General features: G+C 38.2%; 2 protein-coding genes across 3 annotated transcripts; one reads left to right on the top strand and one right to left on the bottom strand.

Annotated features, from left to right (window-relative positions):
- Window positions 1-1,390: 1,390 nt before the first annotated feature.
- Window positions 1,391-4,617, bottom strand: LOC124170349. Its single transcript, XM_046549071.1, has 2 exons — window positions 4,528-4,617; window positions 1,391-4,032 (listed from the first exon to the last, which is right to left on the bottom strand). Exons 1-2 carry the CDS (start codon window positions 4,615-4,617, stop codon window positions 1,678-1,680), a joined length of 2,445 nt encoding a protein of 814 aa, XP_046405027.1. The 3' UTR covers window positions 1,391-1,677.
- On the top strand, window positions 3,941-9,038 carry LOC124170350. 2 transcript variants are annotated; one of them, XM_046549073.1, is made up of 6 exons: window positions 3,941-5,797; window positions 5,945-6,272; window positions 6,694-6,789; window positions 8,027-8,181; window positions 8,465-8,678; window positions 8,789-9,038. In XM_046549073.1, exons 1-6 carry the CDS (start codon window positions 5,423-5,425, stop codon window positions 8,986-8,988), a joined length of 1,368 nt encoding a protein of 455 aa, XP_046405029.1. In that variant the 5' UTR covers window positions 3,941-5,422; the 3' UTR covers window positions 8,989-9,038. The 2 variants fall into 2 exon arrangements, with proteins under 2 accessions (XP_046405029.1, XP_046405028.1); XM_046549072.1 differs by having other exon boundaries at window positions 8,459-8,678.
- The last annotated feature ends 11,712 nt before the right edge of the window (window positions 9,039-20,750 follow it).

Raw genomic sequence — 20,750 nt, 5'->3', positions numbered from 1 at the left:
ATGGAGGAGACAGCAAAATGACCGAGACATACGCATAGGCACGATATGACTTGTCATCCGCTGAGAATATAAACAGTCTGGTTTATAATGCCATTCACAAGGTTGCAAAATATAATGAGGGTTTTTTACTGTACAGATAATAATCACTACGATAACAGCGGCAAAATGTGCACACTTATGCCATACATAAATATGATAAAGTATGTTTGTTTAGAAAACTATGCACAACCCTCAAGCTAAAGCACGATGAATCCATGATAAAATATTTTGGCAATCATGGCTGCAAACAGTTCACACGGGGTGAACCTCTAAGGTTCGGCTTTAAAATATAGTGCTTGAATACTCCTCAAGATTACTTGGTGGACTTCAGCATATAGCAGACTGAGTGTTAAAGAAAAAAATAACTACCATAAATTCATAGGTAAATGCTCTTCCTATTTGCTTATCATGTTGGACAATTTACAAGAGCAATCGATAAATCTTTTCAATTTATTTTGACAATTGGTTCACTAGCTTTCCAGTTAAAATCTCAAGGATATGAGGGTACTGGAACAGTTCTGAGAAAAAGGGATACCCAAAGGTATCCCATTGATCGAAAAAACAGCTATCTAAGCAGCCCCACCAATCCCATGCTTTCGCACGGGAGAAAAAAGGGAATATTGTTGTTGCTAGATAGAATAACTATTCGGTAGTGACTGTCAAGTAACCTTGCCAATGTGTGCACCCACTCACAAAGGTCACGAGATTCCCACGTGTTAACTCAAAAATTGTACAAGTTAGGCAGCCAGCAGTGGCCTCTAGCTACAACATATAGATGGGCGGAACTGATCTCACGGATCAAAATATCAACAGATACAGGAATGTTATCACAGGAAAAAATGGTGATGGTCCACATGAAGCTATCTCCTTGATGCTGTCATTGTAAATTCCTGGATCTGTACGGGAAATTCTGGTTCAAATATACCGCAGTAAGCCTTTAGGCGAGAGATTGCACAAGTGTTTTTGTAACGAAGATGTACCTTTCCCAGACCTGGTGGTCGTATTTAACATTCCCCATCAAGTGCAACTAATCATAGAAAGTCTGATGACATAAGGTATGATGGCAGAGATAACCAATTTGTCCGGTTTCATAGACGCCAATGTTCTTATGAAGAATATTCTTCCCGCGCACGCTCAGCATGAAGTGCCCAGGTCTTCGCCTTCAATGAAATTCTGACCTTCACGCTCGGCAATTGAAAACCCAATATATAGTATTCAAAGACTCTACCAGCAATATAGGACTATTTTTTAATAAACTCATTGATAACATGTTTTTTTTTCATTCAATAACTGTTTTCAAATCGGAGTTTTATACTGTTAAGTTCTTTGGACAGCCAAAAAAAATGTTTACACCAAAAAAATTTAGTATAATGATTTGAAATTACTTCCAATTGCCAAATAAAAGAAGTACTATTGGTAAATGCAAAAACATATGGCGTATAACACAATAAAAATTAGAATTATGATGGTTCGAGCGATTCTTCTGCAGAATGAAGACCGGCGGCTGGAACGGTTAGCATGCCCATATGGGCACACCCCCTCTAGCAAGAAAGAAGCAACAGACTTTTAAAACTAAGTGTTCATCTAAGTCAATTCATTGCTCAAATACGCCGAGAAAGTCCCTTCACACATAAAACATTATACATTCATCAGGAAGTGCTTCCTTGGAATGGAGCAGAGATATAAGTCTCCTTCCTTCCCAACTGCTACCGCCACACTTTTCACCTTCGAAAAAGCACAGGATATTGTCTTTTCATACCCTTGACATTTTTTTATGTGCTTTATCTTGGGAATAACCACTGTCTTACACACACGCATGATAATGAATATAGCATCATTTCCATCCTCCTCAGTGCAAACAATGATGTGCAGAATGCGAGCAAACCTCCCGTCAAACAATTCCACATATGAATTGTCTGTATGGCTTTCCTTGTTTTTTGTGTAGCTGGAATAGAGCATTCCCTTCCTCACGATTCTCTGGTACTCTGTAAGAGGGGAGTCTACAAGCAAATCATATTTTGAACCATGATAAGGAACGCCACTGCCCAAGGCAACAACTTCTGGGCCCAAGAGATCACTCTTCATTACATGGCGATAGTTTAGTAAGTTGGAGCAATAAGAAGATGCTCCATCGCCAATGGCAGCATGCCGCGCAATGAATTTCCGAGACAAATTGAGCTCCATCTGCCTCACTATCTGGTGAGGTACACCTCTTGTTGCCTTAATAACCCTAGTCATCTCCCCCAATGCACTTTCAAAGGGATATGCTGTCCTTGTCCAGAGTGGTCCCCACCTACGGACACTCTCGGCCATATGCAATAATTGATGCATATTATAAGTCATTTCATATTTCCCATACAATTCTTCTGTTTTACACACAAATTCCAAGAGCAGTAAATCTGCTGTGTCTATGTCCTCATCAGTAACTACATCTTGCAACAATAAGTTGCAGGCACTAACCAAAAGTTTCCAATGGTGGAAATAAGGGGCACTTAAGACCCCATTAAGCACTGGAACACTATAGAATAGAAAAAAATTTTCTAACTCCCTTGCTTTCATTGTTCCCTTTGCACTTAAAAGAACAGGGGCCCGCTTCAAATATTGAGGTGGTTGAATGCTTTTTAAAAATGAATCAATTAGGTTCACGTTAACTGGATTCCCGATGTAGTAAGGAGCACCAGTGCCATCAATCCACAAGCTCAAAAATCTGCGTACAGTACCTAAGAGCACACAATGCATGTAATCGGGCACAAAACCCCATACCATGGAAAATGATGAAACATTAATGAGTGGACTCACCATTTTTACCCCAAGAACCCTTTTTTTTGTTCTGGCCAATTCTTGGCAGCATTCTAAAAATTTTGGTTCTGTTCGAACATCAGGATCCACAGTAGTTAATGGGTATTTAATTGTACCGTGCACCTCCTCTCCTTTCACTAAGCACCAACTACAGCAGTAATACCCATTAACAGCTGTAACCCCTTGCATGGGGGCACGAGCAACACTGTCAACACAGCAGCAAATTGCTGACATTTTAACAGTTATCTGCCTTTTCCCAATAGTTACAGGGAAACCAACCTCACACAAGTCATTGAATAAATTTTTAAAAGGTTCCAGGAACACTTCCATGCGTGGTTTCTCCTTACCATACCACAGGCCTGCATTTATAATGTTCTTGCCACGACACTTGATGGAAGCCTCATTAATCATTAATAACATCGGTGTTATTGTGGTGCGGGAGTGGCGATTAATTGGTGCAGCATCACAGTTGAATGTACATGACAGATACATGACATCCTCCACACCTGACGAAGTTGGGACAATTGTTTTGTACATGCTACCACAATGTATATCCCCATAGCTTTCACTCACAGTTTTCCTATCAGTAGCTAATTTTAGATCACCATCTATGACCATCCTCTTCAACTGACTTTTCACATCAAGAGTGATGAAAGCATAGTCATACCTGTAGCCCTTAATAATGTTCTCATGGTCGCAATCATTACAGGCAAAGGTGCCATTTCCAGTGTGTTTTCCCAAATAGGCTTTGCACTTCTCACAAACTAAATGGACCTCACAGCCAGCATGGGGGTTAAACAAACTTTTGAACAAGTATCGGGTTGACGGAAATATTGATGTTCCCAGAATGAAGTTCAACATTCCGAATATTGCACAAGTAGCACTCATTGATAGGTTGTGTACAACAGCATGGGTGACAACAGCTAAGAAAATTTCACCTGGGTTTATTGTAATCCTTTTTTCAAATGGATTTTTGTTGAGGCGTAGAAAATCCATTAATTTCTGCAATGGATGATCACCATCTTGGTAGGCATCATTTACATTGGTGTCAGGATCTTCATCATCAGATGTGTCCACATCATAGTCCGAAAATAGGTGGCTGTCCTCCTCCCCTGGGTCAACTCCATTATTGTCGTCATTTTCCAGCGTCTCGACATTGGGGGCAGCAACGATTTCCTCAATAGCAGCTGCAGCCTGAAAAAATGATTTAGATAATGCTTGATCAGTACTAAGAAAGGCATTCACATGGTAGAATAAATATAATGGAATAAAGCCAGAAAAACGCCCTCCCTTACATAATAAACCAAATCATGAGACCTCACTGGAAAGAGAAATGAGATAAGAAGGGAGCACACTGTCCTGACGGCAGAGCATAGAACGATGCCAATAAACAAGAAAACATGAGCATTTTGCTAAATAATGTACCTACATACTTCTCAAAAAGAAAATTTAATTCTTCTATACATGCGGCTAATATGGTTTGTTCTTTCATTTTTGAAATGCGTTTTATATTTATAGCATTGAAAATTACTTTAATGACAAATTATCTGATACGTTAACAATATATCCTTCAATTTAATCCGACCTCTTCTCGTAAATCTTCAGAGGTCATCACAGAAAATTAGATTTGAACCATGGCCATAAGGTACGATGGTTGCAGAAAATACATATGAACCCAAATAAACTCACCATAGCTTGGAGTCTTTTCCTGGTGTGCGGTGTCATGGGTGAGTTGCTATCGGGTAGTAAATGTCTTTTGTATGGTCCTCGGGTTTCCATTGCTGATATATTGTCAAGCAGCGTGATGTACCAGCGGTGATACTTCTGCGAGGAAAAGTTAAGTCGCTACATAAACTATGCCAATAAACGAACACAAGAGAAGAGGCAACCCTCACAAAGAGCGGTACTTACGACAACTAGTTGAGATGAGTTGTAAGTCAGCAACAGTCAGCAATACAATGGATGCGAGTTCCCTCTTCGCGGATAATGGTCGGCGTACAATAGCAAGCAGGGTAATTAATGACTATCAGTCAAGCTATCTTTCGTGATCGCTAACTGTATGTTTCTCACCAACAAGACGCCCTAATGAATAAAACTCTCGATGAATGAATGGAATGAATGAAAATGAAAGTGCCCGATCACACCTCAAACTTCAACCGTATACGAGCTATTGCCGAAACCACAAAAAGTAAATAAAAAATTACAAAGATGATGAAATAATTATGCAGTTAAATAACATATCCCCGTCCTACTGCAGTTTCTAATCAAATCAAAATGCAACTAATTATGTTATTTTTTATGACAGGTAAGATACGAGAAAAAAAATTTCGTAAGTTACTTGTCATGAATTTTCTCGAGCGTTATGGGTACCGTTATACTCCGTGGTACCGTTATCTTTAGAAAGTGGCGGAAAAGGTTTGTCGCTGAAAAATTTTCTCGTTTCTAACGGTCTGTCATCAATGATAACATGATAACGTAGATCTCTTTTGGAAAGACCACGGTTCGTAATATCACAACTTATTGTTAGTCTCATAAACGCTTTTGTTCTTTAGTTTTCGCCTTAGGGTCACTTGTATTTGCCATTATGTCCGTGCTTGGTGGGTTTGCAGTGGTGCGCTACATTAGTGATAACGTTGTGGAAGTTGTTCCCACAACGCACATTGAAAATTTTTCGCGAGATGAGTTTGACGTGCAAACTGTTTATTGGGTGAAGTATAAGGTCGTCGTTGACCGCCATCCGGAAAGTGCTGAAAGTAGCACTGATGAAGAGGACAGCCACCAAGCAGTTATATTAAAAATCTATGAAGATAAGGAGGACGCGGAGAAGTACCGCCTGATCTACCTCCGATCGGAAAAGCGGCTTACGAAGCCTGTAATCCGATATTATATGCCCAGAAAGAGGAAGGCTGACGCAGACAGGAGGGAAGTGACAGGGAAGGCTTCAAGGAAGGTGAAGCAGGTAATGGATGATTTATTGCCGAATATTACCACTAGTGTGTTAGCATCTAAATTGTTTGGTTTTCCTTACGTCCCGTAACGCACCTTGGCTTTAAGCATTGTTCCAATGTGTCTCCATCCAATCAAGATTTCAACCTTGTATTTGCAGGATCTTTCTGAGGCCTCGAGGAATATAGCGGCTTCTCGTATGAAGGCGTTGAACAAAATTTTGCAAGAAAAGGAGGAGACGCTTAAGGCACGCAGAAAGGACAGCAGGAATGAGGCAGATGACCGCCGTGTCAACTCACCAGCTGCGGACTGCCAGGAATGCCAGGGAAAGGCCTGGCAAGTGGAACTGCTGGAGAAAGAGGTGGCCGCCCTTACAGCGGAAAATAAAATACTGAAGGATTACAACGATTCCCTGAAGGAAACTAACAAAGTCTTGCAGGAGGTTGTGGGCCAAATGTGTTCAGCCAAGCAGACTGGAATTCTAGAAGGTGTTGTTATTTTCTTGACATCTCATTTTACTTCTTTTCCGTGGGGGGGGGGGGGGGGGTGCAGTTTTCCTTGGGCCGTCATCTGTTGGGAATCAGAGGAAGACTCACGGCAGAAGAAAATAAATTGGTAATAAATGACCATTCTCACCTTGAAAAGTGGGAAGGGGATGAGGGAAAGGGATAAAATTGCTCCCAGGGCCCCAATGGCATCACTTTTCAGACTTTTTACTTTTGAGTTCTGATTTTTTCGACATTATGAGTAATTCGACAGTAGTAGATGACTACATTCAGTTTTTATCTCATCTCATTTCATTAGCTGGGGAAGTGGGTATAAACATACTGGTTATCGGTGGTTGGAAATATTTGAAATCATTGTTACTAGCGAGTACTAAGTATGTGCCCTGAATGTTTATCTTTTCAGTTGCCAGAGATAATGAAGCAGTTGTTACAGTGGAGCGCATTGAAAGTCCGAAATGCAGTGCAGCAACTAGTGTTACACCCGTTGCTCTCAATGGTGGTAAGTTCACTTCCGTAAAATGAAAAAGGTGATGAGAAGTTTTTTACTTGCTATTTTGTTTTCGACTCCGGGTTTAGTTGTGCCAAGGGCCTGAGCTTATTTTAAATTAATGTAATCCTGGATAATCTCATAGTTTAGCTCATGTACTAGTGGTTTACCTTAGTTGTTTCTAAGGGGATTAATTTAACAAATTTTATTGGGTGTTTTCAAATGCTTCATTCAGGGTGTCATTTTCTTGAAAACCTGGAGATTTGGGGAAATTTATTGTGCATGAGAATCTAGGAATGTCTGAGGGAGAGGGAAAGGTCTGGAAAATATTTTTTGTTGCACAAGTAAAATGATGCTATTTCCTCATAATCATAAGTGTATGTGTGAGTGTCTCATTCTCAACAAGTCATAAATATAGCCATTCAAAATAATTTTTCTTATTTTTGCATTAGGTGAAGTATTTAGCAGGACTAAAAATTTGCTTATTATCTAAAGTGATGAAATTCCACAAAATTCATGCTATCAGAATGTCTTGAAAATTCTGGAGGAAATTTTGAAAAGTCAGGGCATTGCAACTAAATGTGAAAGTGGTCACTACGTCCCTCTCTTCGTATGTTTAAGACAGGTAGTTTACCTCAGAGATTGATTGAAACTAGAATTAACTATGAAAGTGGCTGTGGAAGGGCTGGAGTAAAGAAATATCAGCAGTATTTAAGATGATACCTGATAGCTGTGTTAAAGGGAATGCGATTGAAGGGAGCTTGGCCAACCACTGTTTACACACACTATTTGTAATAATTCGGGTTAAGAGATTGGATATATATACAAATTTGACTTAAACCAATGGGATGGAGAAGGTTTGCTCCTAGATTCCACTAAAACTCAGACCTTTGTAGACTTTCAGGTAAAGAGTAGTACCCAAATGACATTCTCGTCATTTAAATTAGGTGATATAAACTTACTTTGTGGTCAGCTTATATCATCTTATAATGATCACATCTGTATTGCTTGTTAAAAATGCTCAATGGGATAGTAATGTGTATGCATTTTTCCCAGTACATAGCATAGGAATAGTTGGGTTGGTAATCAAAGATTGGGAAAATTGATCTGTGGACACAGGTCATAACAAGTGTCAAGTAAGGAGGAGGGCAACAGTGGTTTTCCAAGTTCCAATGCATTGCATTTTATGTTGAGCGTAAATTCTTGCTAGAGTGGATCATTGTTTAATTGTATATGTATCCTATTTTAGGTTCATTGGACATGGAATTGGAGGTGGAAAATTTGGCAGTTGACTTTATTGGGGAAGCAGGAGTCGTTGGTGATGTGGAATATGAAGAATCTGGTGGTCTGCTGCAAACTGCTGGAGGAATGGAGGAACCAATTTGGGCTGAGACCAATGGGAAGGTATTGGTCTTAATTTTTTTGTTTACCCAGTCTAATTCAGTGCTTGAAGTGTGTGCTAAATCCAATTCTCTATCATAGTTTATTGTTCTCACATGTTGCAAGTTTTGACTATTGGTTGCTGTCATGTTCATATTCAGTATGGTATTATTATTGCTTCTAAATGTGGCAACATGCAGAAGTAATATTTTTGTGCACTCAGAAAATTTTCAGTGTAAGGAAGAATGAACTTTTATATGTATACAATTTCGTGAGAGATATTTGTTAATTTTATTTTTAATATCAGGTTCATTGGGGATGGGGACAATGGGTCCCAAAAAGTGCAAGTAATGCGGTGCTTGCGCAGATCAAATTGAAGAGGGTGGCCGGGGATGCTACCAGGGTACTTCTTGGAAGAGAGGCAGAGAAGTACAATTATACTGGGTACAGGTCTGCTAATGGAGACACAAGAAACCCACCAAAGAAGCCTTTTCCTGATTGTATTAAGAAGGCTGTTGAAGGTGAGGCTTTCAGGAAGATGTATTGTAGGGATTAGTATGCCAATATTGATTTTGATTAGAATTTTAAACCAATTTTTTTTTGGGTTTAAACTGAATTATTTTCTTTACAGCTGTCATGCTGAAATGGTGTGAAATAACTCAGCAGCCTGAGAATGTCATCAGAGACATTCGAATGTGTCCTGCGAGTCAGGGCTATAAAGCGGCAATGACCCAAGTGGGTATCACAATGGCGAAATCGAAAATTCCTGGTTTTGCTGAGAAGAAGAAGCAGGAGAGGATGAGGAGGCTAGAGAAGGCTACAAATAAATAAGTTTGCATTTGTCCAGTGACAAATTTCTATTGAATAAATTATTGAATATTTTTAGTGGTTGATTTTAATTTTTTCAAGGAAGATCTCCACATTTTTCCTGTTCCCTATATTCCCTTTCCTATTCTGTATGGGGATTGATTCCCTGCGGGGAATAATTCCCTACGGGGAATGATTCCCTGCGGGGAATGATTCCCTACGGGGAATGATTCCCTACGGGGAATGATTCCCTGCGGGGAATGATTCCCTACGGGGAATGATTCCCTGCGGGGAAAATCCCCATTGCCAATTCCCCGTAGGGAATTTCCCTGTAGGGATTTACAATAGGGAGGTGGCTCGGGCTTTAATTCTTTCTTTGAGCAGCTTAAGGTTCGTCGCTGAATTTTCATAAAATCACACTTTTCCTAGAGTTAATATGACAAATGTTATGCCGTTTTACCCGTATGTTGTAGGGGTCTCGTGCGCCATGATGCCTAACAATATTGCTAACACCGCTGTCAGAGGTGTTGCGTGAGTTACCCGGAATAATTTCATGACCACTTTGCTCCCGATAAGTCTGTCTGTTTTTAGGGAAAATTTCTTTATGGTGTAACGCCAATTAATAGAACCTAATTTAATAATGAATCACCGAATACGAAGGAAACATGTTTAGTCGTATTTCTCGATTATTACCTTAATTTTTTATATGCATATATTCATGAAGATATTCTTACTAATAATTACACACATAATTATGTAAGTTCATGCGTACAGCCTTCAATGTTTTCTGTTAACTCTGGATTATTTCGCTTCATTGCAATCATTTGATTCACATTGTTCGTTTAGTTCGCAGAGTTCATTTTGTTCACGTTGTTCATTCGGTTCGCAGAGTTCATTTGGTTCATGTGATTCTTTATGAACGACATGAAAGAACAGTTCATTCACATGAATAGAACCGAATGAATCGAATCACGGAAATGAACCGAAAATCCCACCTCTACTGTGTAGTGCCGTATCAGCACTCCAGGGGACTCTGGCTGTCTGGTCAGAAGCACGGATATGACGAAAGAGGAACCGCAAATTTCCCGCAAGTATCGTCACCCACCGCGCATTTAAATGGGTTTACAAAAGTCTCCACTTGAGACGCTGATGGACAAGGTGACCTTGGTTTCCGGGGAAATATGGTATAATTATGGGAACCAACCGAAAGGGCATAGCAGATTAAGAGATTGAAAAGTCCCCCCTCATGGATTTTTCCCAGACTTGGGGCATAGGATTTGGGATCAAATAGGACTAACCTCCCCACACTTCCAGCCCGCTAGAGGCCCACCAGGGCCGGCCAGCTCGAAATTTCGATTTCCACTCTTTTTTAAGTACCTCGAGATAGGAAGCATATTTTTAAAATGCAATTTGCGCCATTTTAGGGCTTTCTTAATGGAGCATATGCCCAATTTTTTCACAACTTTTCAGGGGCGTAAGGAGAAACAGTGTCGATTTGAAAATTTCAAACGCTAGTTTTGAATAGAAATGGGCTTTAATGGTTCGCGGCCGTATGGTGGCAAAAATCAAGGTTTAAGGGGTCGGTACCCAGTTCATAGTTCGGCGTTGAAGGGTCAAAATTGGCATTATAGGCTTTAACAACATTAATCATGACAAAAGAGGAACAACCTATTCAATACTGCACCACTGGCATGTAAATCTTGTCATCAGGAGCAAAGTCTTTGCCGAGGGAGGGGAGGGGGTTGAGGAGAACTCTGTAGTAAGTGGTGCGGGCCGTGCCTCAGCGGTGCCGCGGTGCGGGGTGGTGCCCTGGGGGGGATTACATTACGACGGACGATATCTCCTAAACGCTTAGAAATAGGTCAAAACAAATAGAAAATTGGCTTTTAAGGGCTTTACTTTTACGTTTTACACAGGAATAGCTCTTTTTTTAACCCCAAAAAATTCAATTGAGGGTCCTTAGTACTTGGGGCCCTTGGGGCACGGGTTGCCGTTATTTTAAAGTAACCAAATTTTAACACGTGAATATAGATCTATTTGGATCATTTTGAGACCAGAAAAACAGCTTTTCTCAATTCTGAAAAATAAGGGCCGGCCTACTGACCATGGCAAATTTACAGCGAAAGGTTGGCTCCGTTTTCATGATGCATGTAACCTTCGCCAAAATAAACTATGCAACGGAACGCGTTTTTTGAGTAAAAACAGCTATCAATAAAAAAATCTCAGAGCTCTGGGGAGGGGGATTTACCCCCCAAAACAGTGGAGTGGCCATGAATTTCGTTCGGGGGGTGTCCAAAACCAGGGGGGGGAATTTTTGAAAAACCGGACACCAAGTAATGGGTTTTAAACTAATTTTAACTCTTTCCATAATCGAAAAAATTTAATTCGTTGTAAAAACTTTTTGTAAATTCCTGAGTTTTTAATATTTCGTTATCTTTTATGAAGGACAATGACCGTGTTTTTATATTTCAGGGGGGCACCCCCCCGATTCCCCCTGGCTACACCACTGCCCCCAAACCCCCCCTCGCAGCGTCACTGCTTCGCTGTATTTATTTCGCTTCATCCGCTTTATCTTGCGCCTGATAACAAAAGTCTTGTTTATCAGAAGGTGCTCCTACGCAAGATATTAAACCCGTATATGTAGGGCACACCGTGGCGCGTTTACGCTTGCATTACGTTTACGCAGTGCATTTTATCCAAACAGAGATACTATAACTGGCGCGCATAAAGTCATTTCACACGAATGCAGCTTACTATATTGGCTTCTCTTCACGATTTTGAGAATCAGTCAAGCGTCGGTCTAGTGTTGCGTTAACTTGCCCCGTAAATGGGGCAAGCTTTTATAACAAGCTTTAGAACTAAAAACATTTTTTTACGGTTAATAAAGCAATTGAGTTTAATCATTTAAATCGTCGCTTAAATACCCGACAACTAAGCACATATAATTCTGAATTTATTGTTTAACTGCATTGCACAGTATCTAAAATTTCTTAAGTAAGCGTAAATTGTACGTTGGTGAAACTAGTGATGAAGATCAGATTGCTACAATTTGAAAGATACATGAAAAAAATCAATTTCGTTTTTTTAAATTTTTTAGTTGCACCCCCGCAAGAAGTGGATACAGAAAAAAAACTGAAGGGGCTGCAAAAGATATTTTGAGCTATCTACACTTTTATCGTAATGAAAAATAATGAAGTTACATGTAAAATTTTAGATGGTTTTATTTCTACTGATTATACGCATATACAATACAAAGCTATCTTATGAAATGAAAAAGTTACAATTGTGGTTCTGCATTGTTCGGCAACGCGGGCAGCCCCGCAAGGGGGGGTTACACCCCCTTCAACCCCCCTGTGTATCCGCCAGTGACTCCTGAACTATTTCCCAATGTTCCCTGCTGTGTTTTCTCACAAATTCCGTAAATAGGGTAGTTTCCTATCATTTTTTATTGTCTAAATCGAAAGATACTTCTAGATATTTATTTTACGCGAATGAATGAAAAGTGAAAAATTTCAAGCACGCCAATATTCGATGGCTAAGTTAGAATGCTGGGAAAAGCCCGTGTGACATCATTCTTGTTCCGGCTGTCGCTGTGTGAGGCGACCTTGATGCGAGGCTTTGAGCACCGCTTCAATGCAGGCAGCTTACAGGTAGCACAGTACCCAGCTAACAGGTAGTGCTTGGCTTAAATAAGGATTATGAATACCCTATCAAACGAAGGAAACATTCCAACCATAGGCAGTTTTAATAGGTGATTATTAAGAAATGTTTCCGTAAGCACTGTGCCTCATGCATGCACTGGTAATCTCAGACGATGAAAACTCCTATCTACTCGTATAGAAACTAGGTCCCTGTGACGTCATGTAGAGTGGCATTGTATGGGCGCATATCTTGCCTTTTTCAAATGAGGATAAAATTGACCGTTGCCATTCGTCTCAACCGGTATTTCTGAAACTAAATACTTAGTATTTTATGAACACACTAATGCTGGGTTTCGAATCGCAACCAATGGATTTCGTTTTCTTTGATGAAGGAATAGACGTCACTGCACACAAATATGCCATCCTTTTCATATCTGATCACATTTTTCACCCCAAAATATTCTTGATAAACACTTACCTCATTCAAGTATACCGGGACTAGCCACAGTTGTAACTTTTACGGAGTCACGCGCAATGCATAAATAGTGCTAAAAATCCACAGAGGAAGAAATCTTTTCTCACAATATATATATTTCGCACAATTTCGAACACTGCCACTAAACAACTGATTTTGCATGGAGAAAATTCATGCGTTGTTTATGCAAGAATATATATGAATTAATTTCTTCTTTTATTAGAATAAAATTACAAAATCATATTCAAAAACATATAATGGTTTTCATAGTATTAGATCCTCCCTTTATGGTCAGCAATGGGTATGAAAAATACACTTATCAACCAACTGATATTTTCTTTCTTCACATGGATGAAAGATAGAAATAGCATAAACCATATGTCTTCAAGGCTATATTGAAAAATCATGGCAATAAAAGAAAACTAAACCATTGTACAAGGTATTCATTTGAAAAAAATATGGCTCTAAGGTACATATTGTGTGTGAAACCATGGAAAAAATTACAATGAATAAATCATATCAAACTAATTACCATTTTAATGCATCATTGTCAAGATTTAGTACCTAGACATTGGATCTCATTGGCAGAGAATGTAAGACATTCATGAAATAAGAGAATACACAATTAATACAAAAAATTATTGAATGTGGTTAATTCATAAAAAAAATGAGTCTAAATCTTTTTTATTTGCCATTGTAGATTAGGATAAATACAATATACAGGTGTTACCAAGGAGAATATATGTTCTTTTTATTAATGTAACACCGGTAGTAATGAATTAATGATTATAAATTCAGAATGCAGATATTATCGCACAAACATTGTATCTGAGCAGTTGTGCGATTTGTACTCACACTCACAAAATAACTAAATTTTCGGTGGCATTACCACCTTCCTCGGAGTTAGGTAAAAGACTCTTTTACCTAACTCCGAGGAAGGTGGTAATGCCACCGAAAATTTAGTTATTTTGTGAGTGTGAGTTTCTATTCTTTATTGTGTGTTCTGATACTGCCCACCCTAGGGTTTTTTATGATATATATATATATATATATATATATAGGTTTTAAATCGAACACCGATTAGGTAACAATTGCGAAGGCATTGATATATGTTGGCCATAGTCACTTTTCAACTCCCGGTTCACCAAAATGACTGACGTGGAATAAAATACGAATCTCTTCTTCGAGACAATGAATTTCAGGAACAAGAACAATAACTTCAAGGCACTCATCTCCGACGTTTTGTAGAAGGCACATTCTTCATACCTGTTGAAGGACCAAAAAAATCAGATGTAACAAAATTGTTCGAATTTCATTAATTTACATAATATTAAGCAATAATTATTACTAATAGTATTATTAATGTTATCAGTTAGGGTTCTCCCACTAATTACATTATAAAATTCTCGATTTTTTTTCCAGGTTTATTTGTCAAATTCACGCCTGCCATTATAGGCAGAAATATATATCCCATAAAAATCATAGGCCGATCGTTAACTAAAAATTTAAAAAATGCAACGGATGCTGTGATTGTAAACGCAGAAATAAAAGTGCTATCACTCATAACCTAAACTATCGTAAGCAAAATTCATTGGTGCCGACTCCATGGGGCCTGAGGGGGCCCGAACCCCCTCTGAAATTCGTTATGGGTGTGAGGAAAAAATGTGTCAGGCTTGTCGATTTTTCCTGGAGTGTCCAGATACCGAGATTATAAGTTATCATGGTTCTATTGTTGATCGTACGACTCATCTAAAATGCTTAGAAAACTTAAAAATCACTACTTATAAAATTTTCCGTGGCAGGATACCCGGATTGGGCCCCCCGAATATTTTTTTGTAATTTGGCATCCCTGGCAACATTCAGGGCTGTCTCGAGGTTGTGAGTGCGAAAATGGAGGGGGGGAGGGAAGAGAAGAAGTGTCTGATTACATCATTATGATTAATGAACATATTGTGACGTCTGTCCTCAATTAAAATAATATTTTGAGTGGCAACTGGATGATTAGGAGACTCACTCCAGTCATCTTGAAATTATTGTATTTAGCTTAAATACAGTCCTTCCTTAAATATAATATTATTGTCTGGTGTAATTATTTCCAGGCTAGCTAATTTTCCTCTCTCAAAAACAAGCTGTAACTAAGCAATTGAAGGAAACTCAATAAGAGTATATGGCAGACCATTTTTCAAATCCTTGGGTATTCTAACCCTACCCAGTCTATTCATTCTGCAATGTTCCCCCTTTGTTAAGGAAAATCCTAATATATATATTTCGCCCTTTCCCCTCTCATGACACCAAAGACAAAAGGGATGTTCACCTGTTGAGATTCGAATCCAGTTTCAGCAAAAAAAGGCCACATTTCACCTGTTCTCAAATTCATAATCATTTGCATCCCAAGAAAACAGCTAGGAATTAAGGGTGGGGGTAGGGTGTGCTTGGGTGCAACTGATACCGGGGTGTGTGGGGGTATGGCATATCCACCAGGATAAGCGGTAAATTGTGGAATAATGGTGAGTTTTATGGCTCTCTGAGAGATATTTTATTATTCCTTACATTATTCTGTTTGTAATATCAATCCAATTAAGTCATATGGATTAAACTTAAAAATTTCTCTGAGCTCTGGGGGGTTTTATCCCCCAAAACACCCCCCTCACTGCGCCTAAGCTGCCTCCTAAACTTGAATGAACCATGAATTAGCAAAATTCAAAACATTACTTACGTCTCTCCTTCTTAAGAACGACTTTTATGGCACTTCGGAATATTGTGAAGAGTAAATTTTAGGAATGTATATATGTTATGTGTGTTTTTATGCAACGATTACTTATGTTTCTCTCCATTATAATGAGACATTTTTAAATTTGATGCTTTCCTAAGTCTGTAAGACCATTAAGGTTATGAAAATTATCATTAAATTAATATTTTCATTCGTCCGGTAATTTGCTTTCACAAACATAGGACACGTCAAGGAGTGAGTGAGTTATAAAAACAATAAAAATAAAGAAAGGAAAAAATGTCACACATTAAGAAATTTGTGCTCAGAATAAAGTGATTGATTAAAAAAAACTCACAAATCATGCAATTGAAGAGGGAAATAATCTTCACTCTCGTAACTTAATACAGTGGAAGATCATTACATAAATATATTTGCCCATATGCCATGGGGAATAACTCGAGTTTTTACTTCTAATAAATATTTGTTGGTGGCTTGTAGCACTCCTGGTATAATTACAATGATAATCATCTTTGGTTGCATGCTTAGATATATTCTCTTTTACAAAAAGAATTGCAGCGTACACATACACAAAAACAAGAAGCAAAATATTAAATTAACACAACTGAAAACATCATGATGATTCCGTCACCAAAACACAGACACCGAGACAGAGAATGCACATGTTATTAATTACCGATCCTAGAGATATGAAGCTACTGCATTTGAAATGATATCGCTTTCAGAAACTCCGGTAAATATCCGCTTCCGTCACACACCTTTAGAATTTGTTTTCGAGAACAATTTGCAATTCAGCAAAAATAACGTGTCACAGTTTCATGATGCTATTTCTACAACTATGTGAATTTTGCCAACAATAAATTTAAAAAGGTAGGGCATAACCTGCACTTCACGTGATATTAATTTTGGGGACGATACGTACAAAAAAAGGCATTGGAAAATATTTTCATGCTCTGTGAGATGGAAGCGGAGACATTACTGAACGCAAACCATGCTTTCCTTATATCTATTATTTACGCGTGTAGAGACACATTTTCGCCCCCAGGAAAATTTCCCCTCGTAGTATACTTAAATGTGCACCCCCACATAACGCAGTGGTTCACCATTCTTCTTTTAAAAAGCTCCAAAATCAGGAAAAGTAGCCTCTCAAATACACGTGTGTTAATGGCACATGAGAAACGGTCGGTGAAAGCAAGATGGCTAGTTGCGCAAAATTCTTCTGCCGGCCGGCTTCAGCGCCACCGTGAGGAAAACATAGGCACTGCCAATCTATTGTATATGTCTGTGATTTCACCTGATGATGAAGGGGTGGTTATTATTAATTAACCAGTGGGCTGTACAATAAGGTTAATCATTTTATTACTAATAACTTAAGACTATCTACATAAACTATTTTTGAGCATAGAATATATTTTGTGCGCGGCGAGAGTTTCCGGGAATCGGTGGAGTTTGCTTCCTAAAAATGTCGGCTAGAACGGAACACATGAATTCAAAAAAAAATAATAAATGATTTTTGTTCCAAATAGCATCTCGACGTCGAAACGAAAGACTGCAGAAGATATTCATTTCCGTGCCTGAAGCATAAGCCATACGGAACGAATGGTTCAAGGCTGCTCCTGACTCTTACCTATCGATGATATTTTGTTTTGAAGATAGTTTTAAGGTATTGTAAGATCTAATTGATATTTATATTATAATAATTTACTTAATAGGTACCTCATTCATATCAGAAAGTGTGTTATACCATCTTCCGCGTAGACCTATGTGTAAACAGAAAGTAGTTTGGTGAAAAAGAATTATGCCCTTCTTGAATTTTCTTGCATATTTGTACAAAAACCTTTATTCCAAAATCCATTGTCTTTCAAATTATCCTATATGTTTTCGTCTGCAGATGGAAGAAGACTTTATTATTAGACGAAAATTTTATGCAATACAAATTCATGGGAGGTAATATTAAGCTCAGGGCCAAAGTTGGTACTATTCCTAGGATATTTGACTGCCATATTGACAGGAAGAGAGCTAGTAAAACTCCAACCAAAGTCGTCCATAAATAACACCACAGAAAAATGGTGATAAAGGATCTGATACTCGAGGAAATTGTTATTGAAAATGTCCCTTCGGATTTGTGCGTAAAAAATCGCATTGTCACCGTAAGATTCCCTTGTATTGCAGTAAACATGCATAAGAGTGGGTTAATATTAATAATAAGTCCGCAATTATTTAATATTGCGGCAATATCTACGAAATTACATAGGATAAGGTGTTGATACAAAACCACTCACTACTTAGCCTTAACACCTCGCATTTCAGGAGCGTTGAATCTGTCCATCTTTTTCAAAAATTCAGTGACGATAAATACATCAAAATTTGGTACATCGTTGGAATTTTCCTTCTCCCAACCAAGATTAACTTTTCATAAACCCATCTGGACAGCGAACCGCAGCAACAACCAGCCAGCACGGAAATGCGGCTAACATCCCATGATTCTATTTGCGAAGGGCGAACGTTCCGGCCGGCGTGAATACATAGGCAACGAATAAGTCTTGCAGCAAACGTCTGAAATAGGTCTATTAGTTTGACTCAGTTCTTACAAAAAAATGTTTTGGCATGATAAAGGGCATTGTGCTTAAATATATCCAGCTAAAAATAAATACCATCATCTATTTATTAAAGATTCAATGCGCTATTCGCACTACTCTTTCCAAACTTTAAGTTGACACCTAAATGAATATTATTAATATATTACGCAATGATGAAGTCATGTACTCAAAAGAGAAGTAGCCACATATATATTCTGAAGATATTTTATGACAGCAAAAAACGGATACCCTCAAATTCAGTAATTTTTCCATGCAATTATAGTGGTAGAACTAAACGGCGCAGAAGCTGCCTTCTGCTACTGCCTTGTGACGTCACGGCCAATATTCAACATGGACACCCGTTTCAGCGGCCTTTGAATTTTTCCATATTTCGGATGGTAATCTCGAATCAAGTATACACTACTAGGATTTAAACTGTGGTTTTAAGAAATTTTGTTATTCTGAACTCTAATTTTAAAAATGTGTTTGGTGTGTCTAGTGTCTTTCCCTATTATTAATAATAGGTTGGTTTCCTTCATCAAAGAAAACGAAAGGCATAGATTGCGATTCCTAACCAACCACTAGCGTGTTCATAATCTACAATATATTTGGTTTTAGAAATTCCAGTTTAGACGAATACCAATTTTAACATTATTTGAAAAAAGGCCAGATTGGCGCCCATTTGATTCCACTCCACGTGACGTCAAAGGGACCTAGTTACTATACGAGTAGATAGGAGTTTTACATCGCCTGAGATTACCAACGCATGCATTAGGCACAGAGTTTAGGTAAACATGTCATAATAATCACCTATTAAAACTGCCGAAGGTCGGAAATTTTCCTTCTCTTGATATGGTATTAATAATCCTTATTTAAGCCAAGTGCTACCTGCTATCAGGATACTCTGCTACCTGCTAGCAGCCTGCATCGCAGCGGCGCTCAAAGCCCCACACAAAGGTCACCACACACGGTGACAGCGGGAACCAGAACGACGTCAAACGGAGTTTTCCCGGCATTCATATTTACCCGTCGCGTTTTCGCGCGCTTGAAAATTTTCACTTTTCATTTAATGGCGAAAAATAGATATCGTTATTTAAAAATCTATAATCGTGAAATACGTATTCCAGGAGTAATAATCTTTCGATTTAGGCAATAAAAAATAATAGGAAACCACCCTATTCCTTTATTTACATTTAAAAATTGTATTAAAAACTTGGGATGTATGTAATACGCTTTGAAAATGTCGTTTAGGAAATCAGCTATTTGATGTGGCTGTGATAGATTTCACAATGGCTTTAGACAGGTGGGTTTAATCATAATTTCATTATGATAATGATGATTTATCGGGCATAAATATTGAAACAATTACCTGAATCCGATCGGTTGTTTAACGTGAGATATTTGCTATGCGAAATAATCATTGGGAGCTAAATAAGGTTGATTTTCTTCGCAATTGCGTTAGGCTTCGATGTCTCTTTGTTTGTTTCATGTCAAAATAAATATACATCAACTTTTATTGTGTTGCTGGTGACGATATTTCTTTACCATATGAACTAGAAACTTTCCTTTCCAATGCTAGCTTTACATAATATGACTTCCTAATTTCAGTATTCGTTCTCTGTTTAGGAAATGAAGTAGCTGAAAACGTCACAGCTGTGCTTTCATGTATTAGGATGGAATAGTATCGATATTTCAGCTGCAGAAGTGAAAAAAGTAGAGGGAGGTGATGGTGAGTTTGAGGATGGCTTTCTTGCTTATGGACGAAACAATTTGTATTGAATTCCACATGATATATATTGCATCAATGTTGTTCATGGATATTCCATTAAACGTTTGTGGTGAATCATATTTGTTCGGAAACTTTATTGGTGTTCAGAGAAATCCTTTGCTTTCAAGCAAGTAATTCAACAATTCAAGTGGACTGCCCGTGTTATAATTTAGTAAATTTTAAGATATAATTGTAAAAGGTAGCGAATAGTGGGGAAAATAATTTCAACTCGTTGCATGTATTTGTATATACTGTCGAATTGGGGAAATGAATGGCTGATCAAAGTATATGGTATTATTATGATAACGTATAGTTTTCATTGAAAGCTATAACTATTATTATATTTGGCGAGTTAGTGTGTTAACGCAATCTTGAAATTTTTCATATAGCCCACATTGAGGATGTTTTAGTCGCACGTCAAGTGATGAAATAAAATTATTCATTGGAAATATGAATGAATTACTGAAAATTTGGGCTATTCCTTGTAATTCTTTGCATTAATTGTTATTGTTTTCGTACTGACGATGAAGCAAGCTTGTGCTTCATATATTAAGCTTGAATTTTTATTTCTACCCAATTCGCTTAACAAGTTAAA

The sequence above is a fragment of the Ischnura elegans genome, chromosome 13, assembly GCF_921293095.1.
Source record: "Ischnura elegans chromosome 13, ioIscEleg1.1, whole genome shotgun sequence".
NCBI lineage: Eukaryota > Metazoa > Arthropoda > Insecta > Odonata > Coenagrionidae > Ischnura > Ischnura elegans.
Note: the sequence above shows the minus strand (reverse complement) of the source record. Positions and strands in the feature narration are given on the sequence as shown.